This window comes from Eptatretus burgeri, chromosome 5, assembly GCF_056783735.1.
Source record: "Eptatretus burgeri isolate ZD-2024b chromosome 5, Ebu_testis_v1, whole genome shotgun sequence".
In the NCBI taxonomy this organism is placed as follows: Eukaryota; Metazoa; Chordata; class Myxini; order Myxiniformes; family Myxinidae; genus Eptatretus; species Eptatretus burgeri.
The window spans coordinates 113,048,141-113,069,780 of record NC_140965.1 but is presented as its reverse complement, the minus strand read 5'-3'; the positions used below and the strand labels follow the sequence as shown (position 1 = coordinate 113,069,780).

Genomic DNA, 21,640 nt, shown 5'->3' with positions numbered 1-21,640 from the left:
ATATTTCAGGTCACTGAATTAAACCAGCCAATTATTTTTGTGGTCAACATTGACCAAAATGTCAACATAGTCCCAAGGTCAACGACTACGGTGGTATTTCTAAAATCCTCAATTTTCATCCGATTCACTTAAAATTTGAAAAAGAAATATTTTAGGTCACTGAATTCATTTCAGGTTTGACAAGGACGAACTGGTTAGATTTTGGTGAAGATCCGGATCCGTATACTTGAATTTTTTAAGTGATTCTTCACCATTGAGAGATAGGGCTCAAAAACGATATATAGCAGGTTATCTCAATAAGTTGTGAACGAATTCAAATGAAACTTGGTGAACAGGTTGGTTGTGTGACAAAGAAGAATTGATTCAAATTTTGGTGAAGATCCGAATCCGGATCTGGATACAAGAATTATTTATTTTTTAAAGTGATTCTTCACCATTGAGAGAGGGGCCAAAAACGATATAGCACTGTTTAACATGATATTTCAAAAATGTATTTGGCCCAATATGTTCTCGGGGATCAGGCATTACGTGGTGGTGGTATGCGCTCGACCGAGTGCCATCCTAGTTGTTTTATATGCTGCCTGCCCTGGTTTATTTTACACATTTTATTAACCCGTCATTTTTGATAACTACAAATCCGGCAGTTGTTGGAATTGATCGTTTATTCGTGCGTGAGCAAATTACCATCAGGCTGGCGCGAGTTACGTTCTCTGTGTTTGCAATCAAATTGAGAATCGTAACATTTCCAGAACTGCAATATGCAGACCATTAAATATGAAAATAAATGCTTTACCATGCAAAAGTGGTGAAGGAAAAAGGACGGGACTTGGGGACAGTAGAAAATATAATGTGGTCAGATGATTCCTCCTTCACCCTATTTCCAACAAATGGTAGAGTCTACATTTACAGTGGCAGGATTGGGGCAAAGCCTTCTGGAGCCCCACTCTTTGATGATGGGAGAAAAACACAGCGAAACCTCCCCGGATTGGATTGTGGTAGTGCGTGTTGGGGTGGTGCTGAGGTGTCGTCCACCAGACGGCGGTCTCCTCGGGTTAACCTGAGGCAGTCCCTTCGGGTGAGTGCCTGGAATGTCCCATCCCAAAGAGAAGATGATCACCCGTCTCTGTTATCATCTGAGCTCAAGCACTTGAACATCAGTCTTGCAGCACTCTCTGAGGTTCAGAGACCGTATAGTGGCGAGATCATGGCGGGTGGTTCCACCCACTACTGGTCTGGTCGCTCTGATGGTTACCATGCCCAACGAATTGTTGTAGCTTTGTCCAATAAGCTGACTCCCAAGATAATTGAGGTAACACCGGTCAATGAATGTATTATGAGTCACTCCCTGGGTGTCATTTCCCTGGTCTCTATATATGCTCCAACTGAAAAAAGTGAACTCACCGTGAAGGAGGCATTCTATGTCGTGCTCGAGTCTGTAGTTGATCAGTGCTTCAGCCGAGATACTTTTCTAGTCTTGGGGGATTTTGATGAATCGACTGGCACAGATAGGGATGGCTATGAGACATGTGTCGGTCCTCATGGATCTGGAACTGTGAAACAGAATAGCACCAAGTTCCTTGACTCTGGATATCCTTTTGGGGGCCCTCGAGGTGCTGAATGAGGAGTTAGAGCCACTGGGGTTACGGATTTCCTGGGTAAAAGACTAAGATCCAGGCTTTCAATGACATCTTTGATGCTGCTATCCTATCTGTACCTGTTTGTGTTGAGGATGTGGAGGTCATGGAGAGATTCACTTACTTTGGCAGTGATATTCATGTGTCTGAGGGCTGTGAGCCAGCGGTCAATAAACATCTGGATCGGGCCTGGAGAGTCATGGATTCACTGGATCATGGGGTGTGGCACTGTTGGTACCTATGCAGGAGGAAGAAGGTCCGAATCTTCAAGTCCATGTTGCTTCCAGTCTTGCTCTATGGATGCGAGACTTGGACTCTGACCAGGGATCCGAGATGAAGACGCAACTCCTTCGGTAGAGCGTTGGTGCTGCTTAAGCAGTCTCCTTGGCTATTGGGCACAATCCTTGACGGGTCAACACTCCGACACGGTATACCAGCATGCTGGCACTCATTTTGCCAACCTCGGAAGGATGACCGGCCGAGATAACCCCACCTGGTATCAATTCAACAGCTGAGCAGGATTTGAACTCAGGACCCTCGGATCCAAAGCCACCACCCTAACCATTAAGCCAACACCAGGCATACATCGTTAACTGAACATGCTACTATTATGGCCCATATACCAGTGTCATCCATGCACCATATTATGTCACATACATTACCAATATCTCGAGCTTTATTGATTGTTGATTAATTAATTATTAGAAGATTTAACAACCACGTTTGGGCACATTCAGGCTAAATTGCTTCAATGAAGATGAATACATTATAAAAAATCAAACGATATTCCCCATGGCTAATCGATCATACATATGAGGTTTCGCATCGATGTGTTAAGGCTTCGCGGTTCTGGAGAAGATTTTTTTTGCATTTCTTTTTTAAATTCAATATGGCCACCAGACCACGTGACCAATGACGTCTTAAATAAAATGCTTCACTCATATCGAGTTGCAGATCAGATATATGAAGTTTCAGATTTTTCAGATCAGGATTTTGATTCAAACAATTATGGCTGGAATACCACTTCACAAATGATGTTATCGTTATCTCCCTGTATACCCCAAGGGGAGTTGATGACATATGCCAAGCCAAAAATATTTTTTTTGTTGAGCGGTTTCGGAAGATGTCCAAATTTTTTTTCTTTGATGCAATGTGGCTGTCAAATCATGTGACCTTTGCCAACAAACTATATACTCCATGGGGGGGGGAGGGGTCCCCTCCTATGTTTAAAGTTTTGCATCGATTGGACAAGCAGGTTACAGAGAAAAAGATCGGGGCAATATTACCCCTGGGCGCTCACCTGGTAGTGGCTGGATAAGATAACCAGGGAACCACTGGTAGGCATGGATGCCCCACAAAATACATAATGCAGAAGAAAGTAAATACCTCTGGATTATATATTATTTTTAAATGCTGTGAACAAACGTTAGTACATCACGGATGATAAAGGTTGTGTTGATACATATTTTGGGGGGGCAACCCCCCTTACACCCAATTGTGTGTGTGTTGTTCCTGAGAAGAAAGCAAATAACTATTTTGGGGGGGCATCCCTCACAAACCCCCTCAGAGCCCGATTGTTTTTAATGCCATGAACAAACTTTGGTATGTACACGGTGATTAATGCTGTGTAAAGTTTCATCGAAATTGTATGTGGTGTTTCAGAGAAGAAGTTGCAAGTATTTGTGGACAGACGGATGGACGGACGGTGCACCATTCCATAAGATCCCCAGAACTACGTTCCAGGTGAGCTAAAAATGAAAGTGAAAATATATTGACTCAGACAAAGGCCACACGGATGGACGGACCCACACACACACACACACACACACACACACACACACACACACACACACACACACACACACACACACACACACACACACACACACACACACACACACACACACACACACACACACACACACACACACACACGACAATCGTCTCGCAACGCCTTCAAGGCGAGACTAAAGAGAGAGGTTAGTTAGTTCCTCCAGTGTCCGTTTTGGGACATTGGGCAGCAAAAGAGAAAGGGGGGGGGGGATAAGGGAGAAGAGAAGAGGGAAGAGAGGGATGTTAGAGAGAATGGGGTGAAGAATAAGCGTTAGTGAGGAGGAGAGAGAGGAGTAAAAGAAGGATATTGAAGTTGGATGAACAACAATACAGTACAGTACATATAAAGGGAATGTGTGAGAGTGCGGAGGGGGCAGGATTGTAAAATTGCCATTTTGTGAGTATAAAATTTGTGCTTTTAAACTTCTCGATGCAACCAGGAGACAAAGGCACCTTTCTTTATAATTGGGTTGGATTGCACCTCCAAAATAACGGTGAGCACCGCATCAGCATACATGTCGTTCAGCGAGTTTGCAGCCCACTGCAAAACACGTAAGAAACAAGACAGAGCATTGAACAAAAGAAACACTTGGCAGAGTCCATAAATTACACGACATCTGACTCACTCACCAACTCAATAACTGAGATGCACTACCACTACTTTTTGGAAATGCTGCAAAATATTTCCATATTCTTATGGGGTAGCCAGGGAAAGCTTATGCCCCAAGACTTTCATGAACACGCTGACCAGGCCTGATAATTAACAGAAGATGGGAGGAATTTGCAATTCAGTTATCATGCTGGAAGTCACTCGCCTTCCCTTTGTGAACGACATTTTGGGATCTTCCACATCCACCAACTCATGCTGGGAGATGGGATGTCCAGTTTAACATCCATCCGAGTGATGGCACACACACTGATGCCTCGCCCTGTCTGTGAAACATCAGGATGACAATTCAAAGCTGGGTCGGGATTCAAACCCAGGCAAGACAGCTCAGAGGCAAGTGTGCGTACCTCCAGGCCATACACTCACTGACATACAACAACGTTACAACAGCATCTCCTGTTCCTTTGGGAACTGTCCAGGCTAAAACTAGCCAGTCCGAGATGTGACGACGGCCGCCTGGAAGTGCAAGTCGAGACTGGTCTGAGATGCGTGGCATGGCGAAAGAGAAATGCTACTAATATTATATTGAAGCAATTTTCTGTGGCCACAGATGCTTTGTTAAAGTAGATCTGTGTGTAAACTCGCACAATCACCAACACAGAACAATTATAATAACCTATCTCATTTCTTCGGGAATGGACGAGAGCATAACAAACTGTTCATAGCTCAGCCATGCATAATTGCAATATTACTGTGACACAGACAGGTAAACACATGCAGAGATACAGATGTACACAGAGCAACAAAGAAACAGAGGGAGAAACATGGATATACACAGACAGTGAAACACAAACAGGAAGACACAGACAGACATGTATTCCAAAGTTGCTGTCTCTGAAAGAAACAGAACTATCCACTGCAAAATGCAGTCAGGTGGTGCACTGATAACCAGTTAGCCTGAAAGTTTTAGAAGCCTTTGTGGCAATACCAGCCCCTTCCCCGATATAAAGGGAATCAATCCACGGACACATTTCTGGTCATCATCATGGAGTGGATTTCCTCCCAAAGGTTGAGCTGGCCAGCTGTCCCATGTGGGATTTTTACTGTTATGGAAGCTGTGAACCTATGTTCCACACCAGCACTTGCCGAAAAGGTCCTGATGCAGCCATGTATATCTGCAAGAACTCGGCGACATACTATATGTCTACATAAGAGGAATGATGGAAAGTCCCACTTTTAAACTATCAAAAATTGGGAGCAGATGTTATTGTTAGGTATCAGCTAAAATTAGGGAACAGGAAGACTGACTATTCAAGATGCCTCAAAGACAAATTTTTATTCCTGCTCACCTCGAGTACAACCATGCCTGGCTCCTGAATGATTGTAATTGCTTTGAACACTCTCAAGGCTGGCTTGTCAAGAACGTCGACTTCCTCAACATCACCTGAGGAAGGAAGGGGAGAAGGAAGTAGGCAAGGGGAGCAAGTAAAGAGATTAAAATTGCCAGGTCAGAGAAAAGTGGGTAGATATGCAGACACATGGATAAACTTGGAAAGGAGACACAACCAAGAAAAGTGATGATTAGTACGAGTACAAGCACTTTGAGGGGCGTGGGGGTAGGGGGGGGGGGTGGAATAAAGGAAGAGAGTACTGCACGTAAAAAGAAGGATACCTGCAAGTTGATGAAGGTGGTAAGCAAGGAAGTTGAGAAGCCCATTATAGGGAACAGCCTGAGTTTGTGTCACATGACTTATTGTGAGATCCATATAGTCTGTGGGGCATATGATGTTAAGTTGGATCATCTTGTCTATATATGAATATATATGTATATGAATATTTATGTATATGAATATACATATATATATATATATATATATATATATATATATATATATATATATATATACATATATATATATTTATGTATATGAATATACATATATATATATATATATATATATATATATGTAATTATATATCATATAGAACTGTCACAGATTTCAGTGCAGAGTTTGATCTATAAAGAGATGTGGTGTCCCAGTTTTAGAAAGGCAATTCAGTACTCACTGGAAAGATCTGATGGAGCCAGGATATGGTAGTTAAAGTTTCGTTTGACAAGAATCCCTGAAAGTTTCTGGCCTTGCTCTGGAGGCTGAGATGCCAGGCCACCCATAACCTGGTATATATATATAAAAACAAGCAATTCGTGATGATTTCCTCAAGCAAACTAGGTTCAATGCACAACTGCACCTGGTGTTAACTAATGGAGAGAAAATCAAATACAAAACAGCACCCAAATGCCATTTATTATCCAGAGCGATTCCATCACCACTTCCTACTCCTCCTCCACTACAACCACCATCACCACCACCACCACCACCACCACCCCTACTCTTCTACAACCAACACCCTCTACTCCACCACCTCCTATTTCTCCAACACCATCACTTGGAAGAGAAACATAACGGCATGAGTAAGCAGCTCCCTCCGATGAGGTTCCTGGATCTGCTCAACATGTCCATTGCTTTGTTTGCCTGGAGAAAACTTCTGGCTGGACACGTCTGGAGATAACCGCCGGCCGGACACGTCCGGAGATAACCGCCGGCCGGACATGCCCGGAGATAACCGCCGGCCGGACGACAGTGAGGGGGGGGGAGAAAAAGAAGGCAGGAGAGAGAGGGTGTGAGGATGAGCGAGGACCAAGGAGTGGTAAGGGAGTAAGGAGGTGTGTGGAAAGGGAAGGCAGCATGGGGGGAAGGGAAGGGAAGGGAAGGGAAGACAGTGTGAGGGGAACGGAAGGTAGCGTGAGAGGAAGGGAAGGTAGCGTGAGGGGAAGGGAAGGCAGCGTGAGGGGAAGGGAAGGCAGCGTGAGGGGAAGGGAAGGCAGCGTGAGGGGAAGGGAAGGCAGCATGTAGGGAGGACAAGGGAAGGCAGCATGTGGGGAGGGCAAGGGCAGGCAGTGTGAGGGGATGGTCCATCCAGACATAACCACCATCCAGAATTACCGCGTTAAATGAGGAATTGCTTTCTCTGATGCACCAAGTGGCAGTAATGAAATAAACAGCGAGGAAACACACCCTGCCACCCGTGGTGTCACCCTAACATCACGGCTCGTACTAGAACGACACGGGGAGGTGGGAATTATTTTTTCTTCTTGACTTTTACAATTTTTTTTTTTCATCTAAATCTCAAAATTATAGTTTTAGCTTGACAAATGAGCAGTTTTCAGGTAAAACCGGATTTTAGGATCCTGGATTTGTGGCTGATGAATTACCGATGTAAGCTTCGCCCAACATTATCATCATGTTGATAATTAAAATAATGTTGGCATTTAGCCTATATTGTGTACTGTGATGTGCATGAGCAAACAAGCTAAGTTATATTGTGTTAATTCAATTTGTTAATTCAAGTTCAACAATTTTGTGCAATTCTCATTTTTTTTAATGATTAAATCGTTTAATCAAATGCACATATCAGTATTATATTGGTCATCGCATCCCTGCTCTCGAAATATCGGTATCGGCATCGGCCTCGGGTAGTGATGGTGCGAAACAAAATTCTTCATCAGAATCTTTACCAGAGCTGACATGACTTGACATGCCACTTTCATATTGGGCAGTTTTCATTGACTGGTAAATTTAAGTAAATATCCATTTGAACTTGCGACAGTTGACCTTCCAAATAATTTAATGCAAAGGTAAGGAGCGGTGAATGGCCTTCCGAAAAATAAAACTTTTAACCAGTGTACCTTTGGAGGCCATTTATTTATTACCTCCGCCACAGAAAGTGGACGGAGGTTGTGTTTTCACCCCTGTCTGTTGTTTGTCTGTGAGCAGGATATCTCAAAAAGTTATGGACAGATTCAGACGAAACTTGGTGGACTTGTTGGATGTATGACAAGGACGAATCTTTTTGCTTTCAGTGAAGATCCAAATCCAGATCTGAGAATTTTAGAATTTTTTCAGTGATTCTTCACCATTAAGAGATCGGGCCAAAAAAAAAAGAGAGCAAAATATTTCAAAAAGTTGTGGGGGAATTATGAGATAAAAAAAAAATAGGTGAATGAGTTTGTTGGGTGACAAGAACAAGCCGATTCAATTTTGGTTCAGGCCAGGATCCAGATCTGGCCCATCAGTGGGATAGAAGACGTAAACTGTTCAGCCTGGTGGAGGTATGCGCTTTGCCAAGTGTCGCCCTAGTTCCTGATGCAATCAATGCGTGAAGGGTCATGGATTAATTCTGACTTGTAAGAAGGGAATTGGAATGGTGGGAGAAATGGCTGTGGGGTAGTGCATGTGTAAATCTCAATTACCAAATATTATCAGTATACTTGTGGTCCTTCTCCCTGTGATAAATGGTCACATTGCTTCACAGGCATGTACAGTCTGTTTCAAAAACATTGATACAACTTTGACTTCCTGCCATTTCTTTGTTTTTTTTTTTACCGATACCATTTTCCTTTTCAGCGTTTGGTGGTGTTCTCGAGGTATTTGTTCCCTGGGAATTCTAGCTCCGCAGCTCAAATATACCATTAACAGTGAAGCAGAAGACAAAAGTGGTGGCTCTGTGGAATGAGAATAAATCAAATTTGGACACCTGCCGGAGGTTCTGTCAGGAATACGACCTCAGAACACGTGATGGACCCACAAATTGTGCCATTCAATGTATTGTGAAACATTTTTAGCACAAGGGTACAGTGCACAACCAGAGCAAGGGCAACAGTGGCAGGCCAGCATCAGTAACCAAGAGCCAAGCCAACATAGACGCCGTGAGGAATTTTGCAGTGGACAGTCCCATGAACACTCCCAGGAGTTTTTTTATTGCAGGGGACGCTTCCAGGAGCCAGGCATCAAACCAACATCAGTCTTATCATTATCACCAATGTTATCGATAATGATGCCAGATAACCACTTGGTTCCACATCTGGAGTTCAACACGTATCCAGGATCATTGATCTGGAAGTTGCAGTATACAGACGTTTAGTCGTGATTACGTTTCTGTTGATACTTGTTATTCTCGACCTCGATCGTTACGTTCGGGTGCACCAAGGATAACTGTGTTGTAAATTCATGACCCATCAGAAGCTTGACAGGTGAGCGACCGGTGGTTTGATGTGGTCTGGTGTGTTCGTTGAGCAACAGATGAGCTCGACAAGATTGAATGGAGCCTTCCTTGACACGGCTTAGACCATTCTTGATGATCTGAACAGCATGTACAGCTCGACCATTACTGGCAGGTTTGTAGGGGACAGATGTGGGGTGTTTAATGCCATTCATTTTACAAAAGCTCTGAAACTCTGAACTCGTAAATGACGATCCATTATCTGATACAATGGGGTTTGGAATACCATGTTGCGCGAACATGGTACGTAGAACTTCAATTGTTACAGCAGAGGATGAGGCTGGCATCACGAGAGCTTCAATCCATTTGGAGTGGGCATCAACTACAATAAGGAAAAGCTTCCCTTGAAATGGACCAGCATGGTCGATGTGCAGTCTGGACCATGGTTTTGATGGCCATGACCACAGGGTCAGTGGAGACTGTGGCGGTGTCTTGGCATGGGCTTGACAAGTGTAACAATGGCATGCATTGGACTCAATGTCACTGTCCAAACCAGGCAACAAAATATGGGCTCGGGTAACAGCCTTCATGGTGACTATGCCTGGATGAGCGTTGTGGAGTTCACTGATAATTTTCCCGTGGAGTTCAGGTGGAATTGTCACTTGGCTTCCCCAAAGCAGGCAGTCTGCATCAATAGAGAGCCCATCCTTCCAGATGAGTTACAGTTTACCTGACATAACACAGCATTAATTTGTGACAAATCAGGATTGCTATTGGGAGCACAAGCAATCTGCTAAGCGGTTACGGGCGCCTCATCGCGAATATGCCTGGTGATGGTTTAATGGTTAGGGTGGTGGGCTTGGGATCCTAGGATCCGAGGATCCTAGGATCCTGAGTTCAAATCCCCCTCAGCTGTTGAATTAATACCAGGTGGGGTTGACTCTGCCCGTCATCCTCCCGAGGTTGGTAAAATGAGTGCCAGCTTGCTGGTATAGTGTCGGAGTGGCAACCCGTCCAGGATTGTGCCCAATAGCCAAGGAGACTGGTTCGGCAACACCAATGCTCTGCACAGAGTATGGTCCCAATGGATGGATGGACCGTGAATGACGTTAGCCATGAGATGAATGATATCGCCAGATTGTGGAGGTTCTGGGATGGTTACGGAAGCAGCAAGCGACTGAACACGTCAGCACAGTACATTTGTAGACCAATGAATAGCCATAACCAGCAAGGGTCAACGCCCAACATTGTACACGACCTGATGATGTGGGCAGAATGGCTCTGGTTTCTCCCAGGAGACCTAACAAGGGTTTGTGATCAGTTTCGATGGTAATACGTCTTCGAAAGGCATATTGGTGCATCTTTAAGGCATCTTAGACACACGCTAACGCCTCTCATTCCACTTGAGCATGGCGACGTTCACTGTCATAGGGTTCGTGATGCATACGCAACAGGCGCGGAGATTACCGGTTCCATTTGTTTGCAAGAACGCACACCCAATGTCAGATGAAGAGCTATCACAACTGAGAATAAGTTCCTTGGATGGGTCGTAATGCACAAGCAACGGTGAGGAGGACAGCATGGTTTTAGCAGCCTTGAATGCTGTCGTTTGGGCAGCTTCCCATTTCCAGACAACACCTTCCCCGAGGAGAAGATGCAGAGGCTCGAAGGTTGTGATTAGTTGAGGCAGGAAATTACCAAAGTAGGTTAACATACCCAGGAATGCACGAGGTTCTGAAACGTTTTGTGGCATTGGTGCATTCGGAATTGCTTCAACTTTGCTCAGAGAGGGCAAAATGCCTTGAGAGGAGATTTGATGACCCAGGTATTCAATTTCACATGCCATAAAGGTACACTTCTCATGTCTTAGGCGCAACCCAGCTTGTGACAGCCGATTGAGGATTTCGTTTAGATTCTCGAGGTGTTTCATGTTGTGACTTTCCAGTCACTAGTATGTCTTCCTGGAATACGACTGTCTTTGGTACAGTTTTTGATAATGTCTCCATCATGCGTTGGAAGATTGGTGCAGCAGAGTGTGTGCCAAATGGGCATCTGTTGTACATGTGGAGTCCTCGATGAGTGCTGATGCATGTGTCAGGCTTGGAATCATCATCCCGTTCCATTTGAGCATTTGCATTGGTCAAGTCAAGCTGAATGAATGTCTGGCCACCCATGAGAGTGGTGAACAGGTCCTCTGCTTTGGGCAAAGGGTAGCCAAACAGCTTTGAAGAGCGGTTGATCGTCGTTTTGTAGTCCCCACAAATGCACACTGTTCCATCTGCTTTGAGTATTGGAACGATAGGTGCTGCCCAGTCGGAGTACTTGACTGGTGAGATGATGCCGTCGCCCTGCAGGCGGTCAAGCTCACATTCGATCACTGATCGCATCATGTCGGGCACAGGTCTAGCCTTATAGAACAATGGCTGAGCATCTACAGAAACATGAATCCTAACTTTGGACCCTGCAAAGGTGCCAACACCATCGCTGAACAGGCCAGGGTACTTGTTGAGCACGGTATCGTATCCAGCATCAGAGTTGGAGACTCTGTTTACGTCACTCCAATTAAGTCTGATTATTCCGAACCGATCCCGGCCGAAGAGGGTTGGTCTTTCTCCACGCACTATCAGTCGTGGAAGGACATGAGTACTGTTTCCATATCATAGTTACATTAGCTGAGCCAACTACAAGAACCACCTCCTTGGTGTATGTTCTCAAGTCAGTAGATACGGGCCGGAGTGCAGGAGCTTTTCTCGGAGGGTAGATGGAGGCGAACTTGCTCTCGCTCATAATTGATCTGGAAGCACCGGTATGAACTTCCATCCTCACCGGGATCTTATCTATCGCTACATCAACTATAATTGGAGCATCGGAGCTCTTTGTTCCAACAGAGAAAACCTCACAAAGTTCCTCACTTGACTCTTGGATGCAGGCTGTGCTCTGTGACCTGTGACCTATCGTCCGCTGCATCAGGGTTCACCCGATTGTGATAAGCCGGAGACAAGTTCTTCGACTTGGATCGAGACCAATGACTCTTCAAGTGTCCCCACTTACAAAAGTTGTTACAGGTATAGTTCCTGTACCGACATTGGAAAACTTGATGATTACCACCACAACGCCAACAAGTTACCCCAACCTTCCGGGTAGATTCAGAAATGTCAGGAGATGGACGTGAATTTGGTAGCTTTCTAAAACACTTTTGCTTGGTGTCAAAGGTTACCTTGTTAACCGATGGGTCCTGCTGAATAACTTTTGACTTGTTAGAGATCACACGCAGGTTCTCAGCAGTTTGTGTACACATGGTGGCTATTTCCATGACTTTAGACAAATTGAGGTCGGATTCATTAATCAGTTTCCGCAGAAATGAGTCATCATTGATGCCTATTATAAAGAAATCACGTAACATCTCTTCGAGTTTATCTGTAAACTCACAATGTTCGGCGAGTCGGCGTAAATCAGCCACGAACTCGGATGCTGACTGACCATCTTGACGATGGTGGGTATTAAATTTATATCTCGAGACGATCTTACCCGGTTTAGGATGATCTTTTCACGAGATTGATGAGCTCTTCATACTACTTGTTAGAAGGTTTGGCTGGGGAAAGAAGATCTTTGATGAGGCTGTACGTCAGGGCGCCACATACGGTCAGTAATACAGCTCGCCGCCTTTCAGCGTCCTCATTGGTGTTCATTCTGTTTGCCACGAGGTGCTGCTTCAGACGATCGGTCTAGTCTTCCCAATCATCCCTCACTGCATATTCTTGCAATATGCCGATGCACAAAGACATCCTCGTCGCCAATGTAATGTACTCGATAGACAGGGACGAAGGCTCTCGAGTGGGAACAACAGGTTTAATTTGTACATGGGCACAACACAGAACAGCATCGGAACATGGGCGGGTCACCTGACTTGCCTAACCACGCCCCGGTGCACCCATGTATGCACGCATCATCATAAACTACTGATACATCTCACAGACCTTGGGCTCTCACTAATTCCAGCAGTGACTTGTTGCAATCGCAATCAGTGATAGAAAACACCATGTCATAAGCTTTCAAGAAATGTTCGGTTCATGTTCCTGGGGTTTCTGTTTCTTTGTAAATAAACATTTAAAGTTGCATCACTCTTTATGAAACACCCTGTATATCAGTGCCTGTTTTGGGGAACCATGTGAGACTCAACAGCATCATCAAGACAAATTGCATTGTAACAAATGACAACAACCCATGAAAATGGTCGCTATTGAAAGCCATCAACATATGACTTCAATGCAGCAGACTGTTTCACTCCCTGGCATGCTGACTGCGTTTCCCTTCCCGACACTTCCGACCCACTCACTAACCTTCCCATTGAATCCTCCGTTCGACTTTCCCCGTCTCATATCTCTCTCAATTTATCTTTACCCCTTTTTGAAGCATCATTTAGCCCCACAGCACAAGTAGCAGTATACTAACAATAAATACACTTCCTGAAATCAATGCACAGACATAATAATTTATGAATGGTCCTTGAGAGCGCTGGAGAGTTAGTTACCTTTGCGAGTTTCTCTCCACGGAAGTGCAGCGTCACGGCCTCGGTATTACGTGGATTGTGCACAGCGATTTTCACCTCTTTGTTGTCTTCGTACTCACGCAGCAAGGCAGCCTTCAGCCTCGACATTTCATTCTGCTCCCCATGTACCAGCAGCTGTAAAATCCACATGTGACAAAGTCTGTAATCAAGGCATATCTGCTGGGCTTAGTTTGGACCTTCAAAACGTGAACATTTCTAATGTGACCCTTAGTGCCCACCGCATACACACCACGTGTGGGGGCTTCAGTGCACGAATAAACTCGCTGGTCTGTTGATAGTCGGTGTGTGCAGAGAAAGAGATGTAATCCACAGACATCTTCAATGGTACCTTTTGACCAGCCATGGTGGTAATCTCTTCTGGTTCTGACATGATGTGCTGCAGCACAGAGATTGCATGTTTTGTCTTTCAGTCGGCATCGTCACAATATTCATGTTTAGTTGTAGCAATGCAAGTCGAAGCAGTGATACACCAGCTCTGTTATTTATTTATTTTAAACAAACTCTGTTGAACAATGATCGGGAAAGTACTTTTGAAGTAGCAAAAATGAAGGTTGTGCAAGGACACAGTTGCAAAAACAACTCGAAGCAAATACAGTAGTGAAGAGGAAGGAAAAACAACAACGGGAGAACAAAGAAGCGGTTTTGCAAGTGAAGATACCGAAAATAAACCATTGATTCAAGAAGCTGCAGAAGCAACAGTCAAGTCAGGAATATGCTTCATGGGTCTGTAGTGGTGAATAATCTCCAGCAGCTTTTCTTGGCTCATAATATTGTGACAATGTGTTGTTGATGATAATAATTGTAAGCACATTGGCAACTGGAGAGATCAGAGAACACCTTATTCTGCACTTGAGAATAAGGACATGGAAAAGGTGTTTTAAATACTATATATATATATATATAAATATATTTGCCTGGTGTTGGCGTAATGGTTCGGGTGGTGGGCTTGGGATCCTGGAGTCCTGAGTTCAAATCCTACTCAGCTGTTGAATTAATACCACGTGGGGTTAACTCGACTTGTCATCCTTCCGGGGTCGGCAAAATGAGTGCCAGCATGCTGGTATACTGTGTCGGAGTGGCGATCCGTCCAGGATTGTGCCCAATAGCCAAGGAGACTGCTTAGGCAGCACCGACGCTCTGCACAGAGTATTTTTTTTTTTTTGTATACCTTGTCGAGGCTCGTATGAGAGCGAACACACAACGCACATCAAGGGGAGCATGAGACAGGAGGGGAGGGAGTGGGAAGGACAAAATAGTGGGGAACAGAGACATTTGGAGATCTGTGGAAGGGAGAGGGATGGGACGGGGAACATGGGGAATAGAAGATGGACATTACAGGGACTTTCAGGAAGGAAAGCAGGGAATTTGAAGGAGGTGGGCTTGGGTGGATTATCAGGAGTAGAAAAGATCGAGGACTTGGATGGGGGATGATAAGAGGTGGTGGTGAACAGCTGTTTTGAAGGCCTGGAGGGAAGAATGGGAATGAATAGAGTGAGGGAGTTTATTCCAAAGGCGGGAAAAAAAGAGGAATGAAAAAGTGAAGGTGAGCAGTGATTCGTGATTTTGGTAGTTTTATCAGAGGGGGGTTGTTGGCGGATCTTGAGCGCCCTGCGGAAATGTGTTGGGGACAAATCGCAGAGAGAGCAGGCGGGGGGGGGGCTGGGGAGGAGACGGTAGAAGACAGAAAGACCACCGACCAACCTGCAGTGATTGAGTGAGAGGCCCAAAGACTCAGCCTCATTGCGGGAGATGCCAATGATCCGAAATGCCTTGGTTTCTACAGCGTGAAGCCGAGAAAGGTGGGAGGCAGGAGCACCAGCCCAGAGGGGAGAGCAGTACTCCATCAGGCTGCAGACAAAGGCTTTGTAAGTGGTCAGGAGCTCAAGTGGGCCGAGGAAGGACCTTGCACGATGGAGGATTCCCAGTCGGCGACTGGCTTTGGAGGTGAGTATGGTCCCAATGGATGGATTTTTGGAGAAGTTTTGGAGCTACGTTCCAGAACATGATGATAAATCCTTCATTGGCACACGAGCTGGCCTCCAAAGCCAGTCACCGAATGGGCATCCTCCATCGTGCAAAGTCCTTCCTTGGCATACCTGAGCTCCTGACCACATTTAAAGCTTTTGTCTGCAGCCTGATGGAGAACTCCTTCTCCACTGGGACGGTGCTCCTTCCTCTCACCTTTCTCGGCTTCAATCCGTGGAAACCAAGGCATTTAGGACCATTGGTATCTCCCGCGATGAGGCTGTGTCCTTGGGTCTCTCACTCTCTCACCGCAGGGATTCGGTGGTCTGTCTGTCTTCTACCATCTCCTCTCCAGCCTCACCTGTCCAATCAGGGGAAAGATTACTTCAGAGGACCGATAACCCCACCCCCGCCCGGGGGAGGGATAAGAATCGCCGGGCTTCCCTGAGTGTTCGCTGGAGTTGGGTTGGAATTGTCGGAGAAGGAAGGGGTCGCCATTGCTCTTGGTGTGCGTCGTTGGTGGTCGTCGTTGCGTGTTTCAAGCTGGTCTTCTGACCATTCCACAGCCGTCGACTTCCAACTCTCCTTTTGTCAAGCAATAACCTGGAGTCCGAGCCGGGAATCTCCGCTGGCCCTCTGTGAGGAGCAACCCTGGCGCCCGCCTGGACCCCGCTATACCATGTCTGGGCTCACCAACGACCCCGAGTTTCACACCTGCAGTCACGGGCCAGACCACACGAGGCGGCCAGGCACCAACCAAACTCTGACCTCCAGCCTGTCTATCCCCTTGGCTGTGAAGGTCGAAATAAAGACAATCCAGGTCCATTTTATTTTGGTGTGTGTGTGTGTCTATGGTGGCGCAGTCCTACAAGTATAAATCGTACAAATGTTGATTTCTCATTGAACATTTTCCTGCATATTCATGATTAAGTCTGCTCTGTCTCCCTCCCTATTATAAATAAACCCTGTGTTAAATGTACCAGCTCGTTGCCTGTCGTTTCTATCATTGACCCAGCACGGTGTGGGTTGGAGGAATAGTAAGGCCATTTGGGCCGATAAATTGTTCATTTGGTCCGGCGCGGCTTTGGTAACTTCCGCTCGGTTACGCCGGATCCGAGTCGGTAACAGCTACTAGGTTCGGACAAAGTCGGCCGAGGGTGTGGCTTCCCCGGTAGTTAGACGGCGAGGGTACTTTGGTAAATTGGAATTAGACAAGTGGACCCTACCTCACGCCATCAAAATATTGGCGACCACGGTCCTTTAAGCAACCCGTCGACTCCGGAGTTATCCGGGGTGATGACCTTCCAATTCTGGTGTTCGGTGGGAGACGGCCCAACTGCTCCATCTAGCGGTCATCCTCTCCACCGAACCCGGCACCACAACAATATGTACCCCCCCCCCCCATATTTCCGCAAGGCGCTTTAGGTCCGCCAGCAATCCCTTTCTGGTAAAACAACTAAAATAAAGAATCACTGCCCACTTTCACTCTTTCATTCCTCTTTTCTCCCACCTTTGGAACAAACTCCCACACTCTCTTCAATCCTACTCTTCCTTCCAGGTCTTCAAAACAGCTGTTCACCATCATCTATCTTCCCCCATCAAAAAAACCACGATCTTTTCTACCCCCCTACTAATCCACCCCAAACCCACCTCCAAATTCCCTGCTTTCGTTCCTGAAAGTCCCAGAAGTGTCCGTCTTGTTTACCCTGTGTACCTCACCACATCTCTCTCCTTTCCACAGATCTCCTCACATCTGTTCCACAATTTTTTTCCTTCGCAATCCTGCCCCTTTTGTTGTACGTTCTTTGTGTTGGCTCTCATATGAGCCTCGATAGTGTATAATATATACATATATATCTAATATAATACCAAGCTTGCACATTAAAAACTCGGCTCGCCGTCACACGATCCCTATGAAATTGCTGTGGCACTTAGCAGACATGCCGACAATGTTTGGGAAGTCTTGGCGTTCCAGAGTACCACTTGCATTTTGCACAATGCGTATTTTTGTCATTCCCCGTGTACGGTCTGTCGTCTGCTACCAGCTATGTTGTACTGCTATCCCGTGCATGTGCACGGGTATCGCTAGTATATGTAGTTTGTCACGTCCATAGCCAATTAACACCGACCTGGATGGATAGCCGAACGGTTTTACCTTGGAGGAGAACAGCTAAGCTACTTGGAGATTACGGTATGCATGGGACAGGAAGGTGGTGGAGGCCCCCACCAGAACGGAAACACATGGGTAAATTATCGAACCGACAACGAATAGACGAACACAAATAAAAGATTTATAATGAAAATAAATCAAAGGGGCAAAAATGAAAAGTGAAGTAAAACTAAATCCTAATTTGAGACATCTCCATTCATTCACAAAAACAGATAAGAGGAAAGATAAAAATACAAGAAAATCCTGCCTTTATGCCACAACTCAGCTTTGTGACTAGAGATGACCTTTAGAAGGCTCATATTCATCAAGCATCGAATCCACTGTGTTGGAAACGCACAAAATGGCACCAAGTCACTGCTCACAGCTACGTACGTGAGGGAATGCGTGCGGAGGTCTAATGCCAGGAGCCCACAAACCGCCATACAGTTTCTTCTCACGATCAAGCCTGCCACACCGCTCCTCTCAGTACCAGGTCTGCTCACAGCAATTGGTGCCTTCTTCCTCGAACATACAACGGGATACTGCCGAGTTATAGCGGAGAGACAAGCTCCTCTTCTTCTCCTCCCAAAGTGCACAAACTCCGCGACTCAGCCAAACAGACAACAGCCAGCGTCCTATTCCAGCATGCGAGCAAATTCTTGACCGTGTCGAAGAGAAGCAAGAGAGACCCTCTGTGTTCCGACCACCGTCTCCACTCGATCATCTCCCTCTCTGACGTCACACTGACCGATCATCAGCCTCGGGCGTGTGGCCTGTCAGTACGAAGCCAGGAAGGCATGTTTTTTGCCTGCTCAGAAACGTTCAGCTCTGTTGTTGTTTTAAGTACAGTAAAACTTCGTCCAACGCGGGGGATACGTTCTGGGATAACCTCAGGCTGGAGGAATTTGTGTTTGAGAAATCATTAAATGTATGGGGAAATTGTGGATATGTACCAGGCTCCCAAAAAACTGACCGTTAAACAGCCTGTCTTGCTTTTTTGTTTTTTTTTAACGTTTCTTTGTATGGAATGGTGGCGCATTATAAAATGTACATTAAAATAAGTGTTCGTATTTTAATAGTAGTGTATTATTGCAAAATAACTCACCTTATTGCGAGGTGGTTGTTGGAGGTGTGGGTGATGATTTGCTGGTGGATTGTGCTGAATTGCTGGTGGAAGGGGTTGAAGTGCTGCTGGTCGCTGCTGAATTAGGCTGAAAGAATTGTTATAGGCACTCGCTTTGCCTTCTGTTTTAACTCGTTGTGAAGTTCTGTGTTGGGATTTAAAGCTGACTCTTTGGCCCACTTGAACTTCAGGCTTTTCCCACAAGAGGATCTATCCTTACAGCAATTTATTGGGCAGTTTTTGTTGCCTTGAAGAGCTCCTCCAGCTGTTTGATGGTTAATGCTGCCTTTTCTGGCTCTTCATCATATTACTCATAGTCTTCTTCATGAGACATCTGGGTCACAAGTTTTTTAAGGTCTTCAGTGGACAGTTCTTCTCCATGGGACTTTAACAGTTCTTCTACTTCTTCATCCATGCCATCAAATCCTTCCCCTCCAATATGTTTTGCAAGATCAATGATCCTCTTCGCTTCTTCTTTCAGACAAGGGAAACCTCTAAAATCATGGGCAATCCCAGGCCATAGCTTATTCCAGCAACAGCTGAGGGTTTCACTTCTCACTTCTTCCGAGGCGTGTTTGCTAATCACAATGGCATCAAAAATGCTGAAACTTTTCCATCAATCACTCACTGTTAGAGCTGAATCTCTCTTCATCATGGACAGGATGTGTGCAAAACACCTCCTGATATAGTAAGACTTAAATGCCGTTCCCACACCCTGGTCCATAGGCTGCAACAATGATGCGGTATTAGGAGGCAGGAATATCACCTTCACATTATGATGACACTCAGTTAAGGATGGTGAATGTCCTGGTGCATTATCCAGAATAAGATGCACCTTGAAAGCCAAGTTTTTCTTTGCCAGATAACCCATCACCTTATGAATGAAGCTGTTTTCAAACCAGTCTTAAAACACTTTGGCAGTAACCCAGGCTTTTTTGTTTGATCTCCAAACGACTGGAAACATGGACTTTGTCTTGCCTTTCAGAGTTCTGGGGTTCTCTACTCAGAAGACAAGCATTGGATTGCATTTGAAGTCCCCAGCAGCATTGCTGCAAAAGAGAAGGGTGCATCTGTCTTTTGCAGCTTTAAATCCAGAGACAGTTCGTTCTTTTTTGGAAATCCAGGTCATATTGGGCATTTTCTTCCAGAATAGACCTGTCTCATCTGCATTGAAGACTTGTTCTGGCAGATAACCTTTTCTCCTCCATCAGCTTCTGAACCTCTTTTGGGTATTCTGTAGCTGCTTCTAAATCAGCAGAAGCAGCCTCTCCATACAGCTTGACATTATGGAGGTTATATCTCATTTTAAATTTGTCAAACCAACCCCTGCTTGCTTGAAATGATGATGGTGCTGGAGAAGACTCAATTTCTTCTGTTTCTTCATCAGGTTGAGCTTCTGTCTTCAGGTAATTGTAGATGCTAATGGCCTTTCTTCTTATAATGGGTCCATCCACTGGAGCAGTTTTCTGGTTCTGACCTTTGATCCAGACACTCAATCTTTTCTCCATTTTTTCAACAAGGGTGTCTCTCCTGCCAATGTATGATGTTGTGATGGAGGCTCCTGCATGAACGCTGGCACTGATTTTATCTTCGGCCTTCCGTACTGTCCTAATGGTTGATTCATTCACGCCATATTGCCTGGCCAAAGATGAAGCAGAAGCTGATGATAATTTATTCAGTATATCAAGTTTGACCTCCATGGTCATCGTTTTCCTCCTCTTCTTGTCTGGATGGTTCAAATTGGGTCTTTTGGGAGCCATAATGATAAATATAAGTTCACTTGATGGAGGCAGGTTCGGAGATGGCGACAGGTTTATGCATATACACACCCAGCATGAGCGGTAGCTCGTGCTGCGCATGTATATAAATTAAATAGTAATTAAATAAAGTAATAAGGAATAAGGAATTTTTTTGGGGGTCAAAACACCGGCCGTTTTTGTCACAATGAATCCAGAATGTAAATTCGAACTGCAATCACAATGGCGGCAGGTAGCGACTCCTATCATCGTATGTATAAATTAAATATTAATTCACCCTTGTCCACACAAGGGGGGTCTTTTTAGCCTTGTATTTAGCCTAAGAAGACCTCCCTTGTGTGGACAAGGGTTAAGTAAAGTACAGTACAGTAACAAGGAATAAGAATAATGTAAATCTTTGGGTAAACACCAGCCACCATCGCGTAAATGCAAAACACACCCTCGCGCTGGCGGGGTTTTGACGCATCTAATTCAGCGTGTAAATTGGAAACCGTGTTCAAGGAAGCCGCGTTGAAGGAAGTTTTACTGTATGTGGTTCTTTTATTTCCAGTTTTGTAAATGCAAAAACATAGGAAAAGGTCACAGAGGGTAATCACATACTGGGACAAATTAGTCTGAGGCCCTACCTAATTAACACAGCACCACTCCTCACGTGGTGACAAGTAACACTTAAGCTCACAGTTTCCCTGCATAATTTCCATCGAGATATCTCCTAAATGTCCACTGACCAAGCAACTCGATACAATCCTATCTTTCCGATTAAATTCCTCAATCTACTCCCAGAACCATAACATATGAAGCTGCATAAAGCAAGCAAGGAAGGCTACCAAGGTAAGCCCTTTTGCTGTTGTAAACCCTTCCCAGAGTTCCTCTACAGCTGCAAAGACATTCACAAATAGTACAGACATAAGAATCACAATGGTACACACCCCTTCAGCTGC

The 21,640-nt window shown here is 45.2% G+C and overlaps 1 protein-coding gene across 2 annotated transcripts in view; it reads right to left on the bottom strand.

The window, feature by feature from the left end:
- The window catches only part of CPSF3 (cleavage and polyadenylation specific factor 3), a 93,314-nt gene that overhangs the window by 31,803 nt on the left and 39,871 nt on the right, over positions 1-21,640 (bottom strand). For both annotated transcript variants that reach the window (XM_085883373.1, XM_085883372.1), the window contains exons 10-15: positions 13,935-14,081; positions 13,667-13,819; positions 6,142-6,250; positions 5,747-5,845; positions 5,424-5,518; positions 3,921-4,008 (exon numbers count right to left, since the gene is read on the bottom strand). In XM_085883373.1, coding sequence (XP_085739499.1) covers positions 3,921-4,008; positions 5,424-5,518; positions 5,747-5,845; positions 6,142-6,250; positions 13,667-13,819; positions 13,935-14,081 — 691 coding nt within the window. The remainder of the gene's footprint in view (positions 1-3,920; positions 4,009-5,423; positions 5,519-5,746; positions 5,846-6,141; positions 6,251-13,666; positions 13,820-13,934; positions 14,082-21,640) is intronic.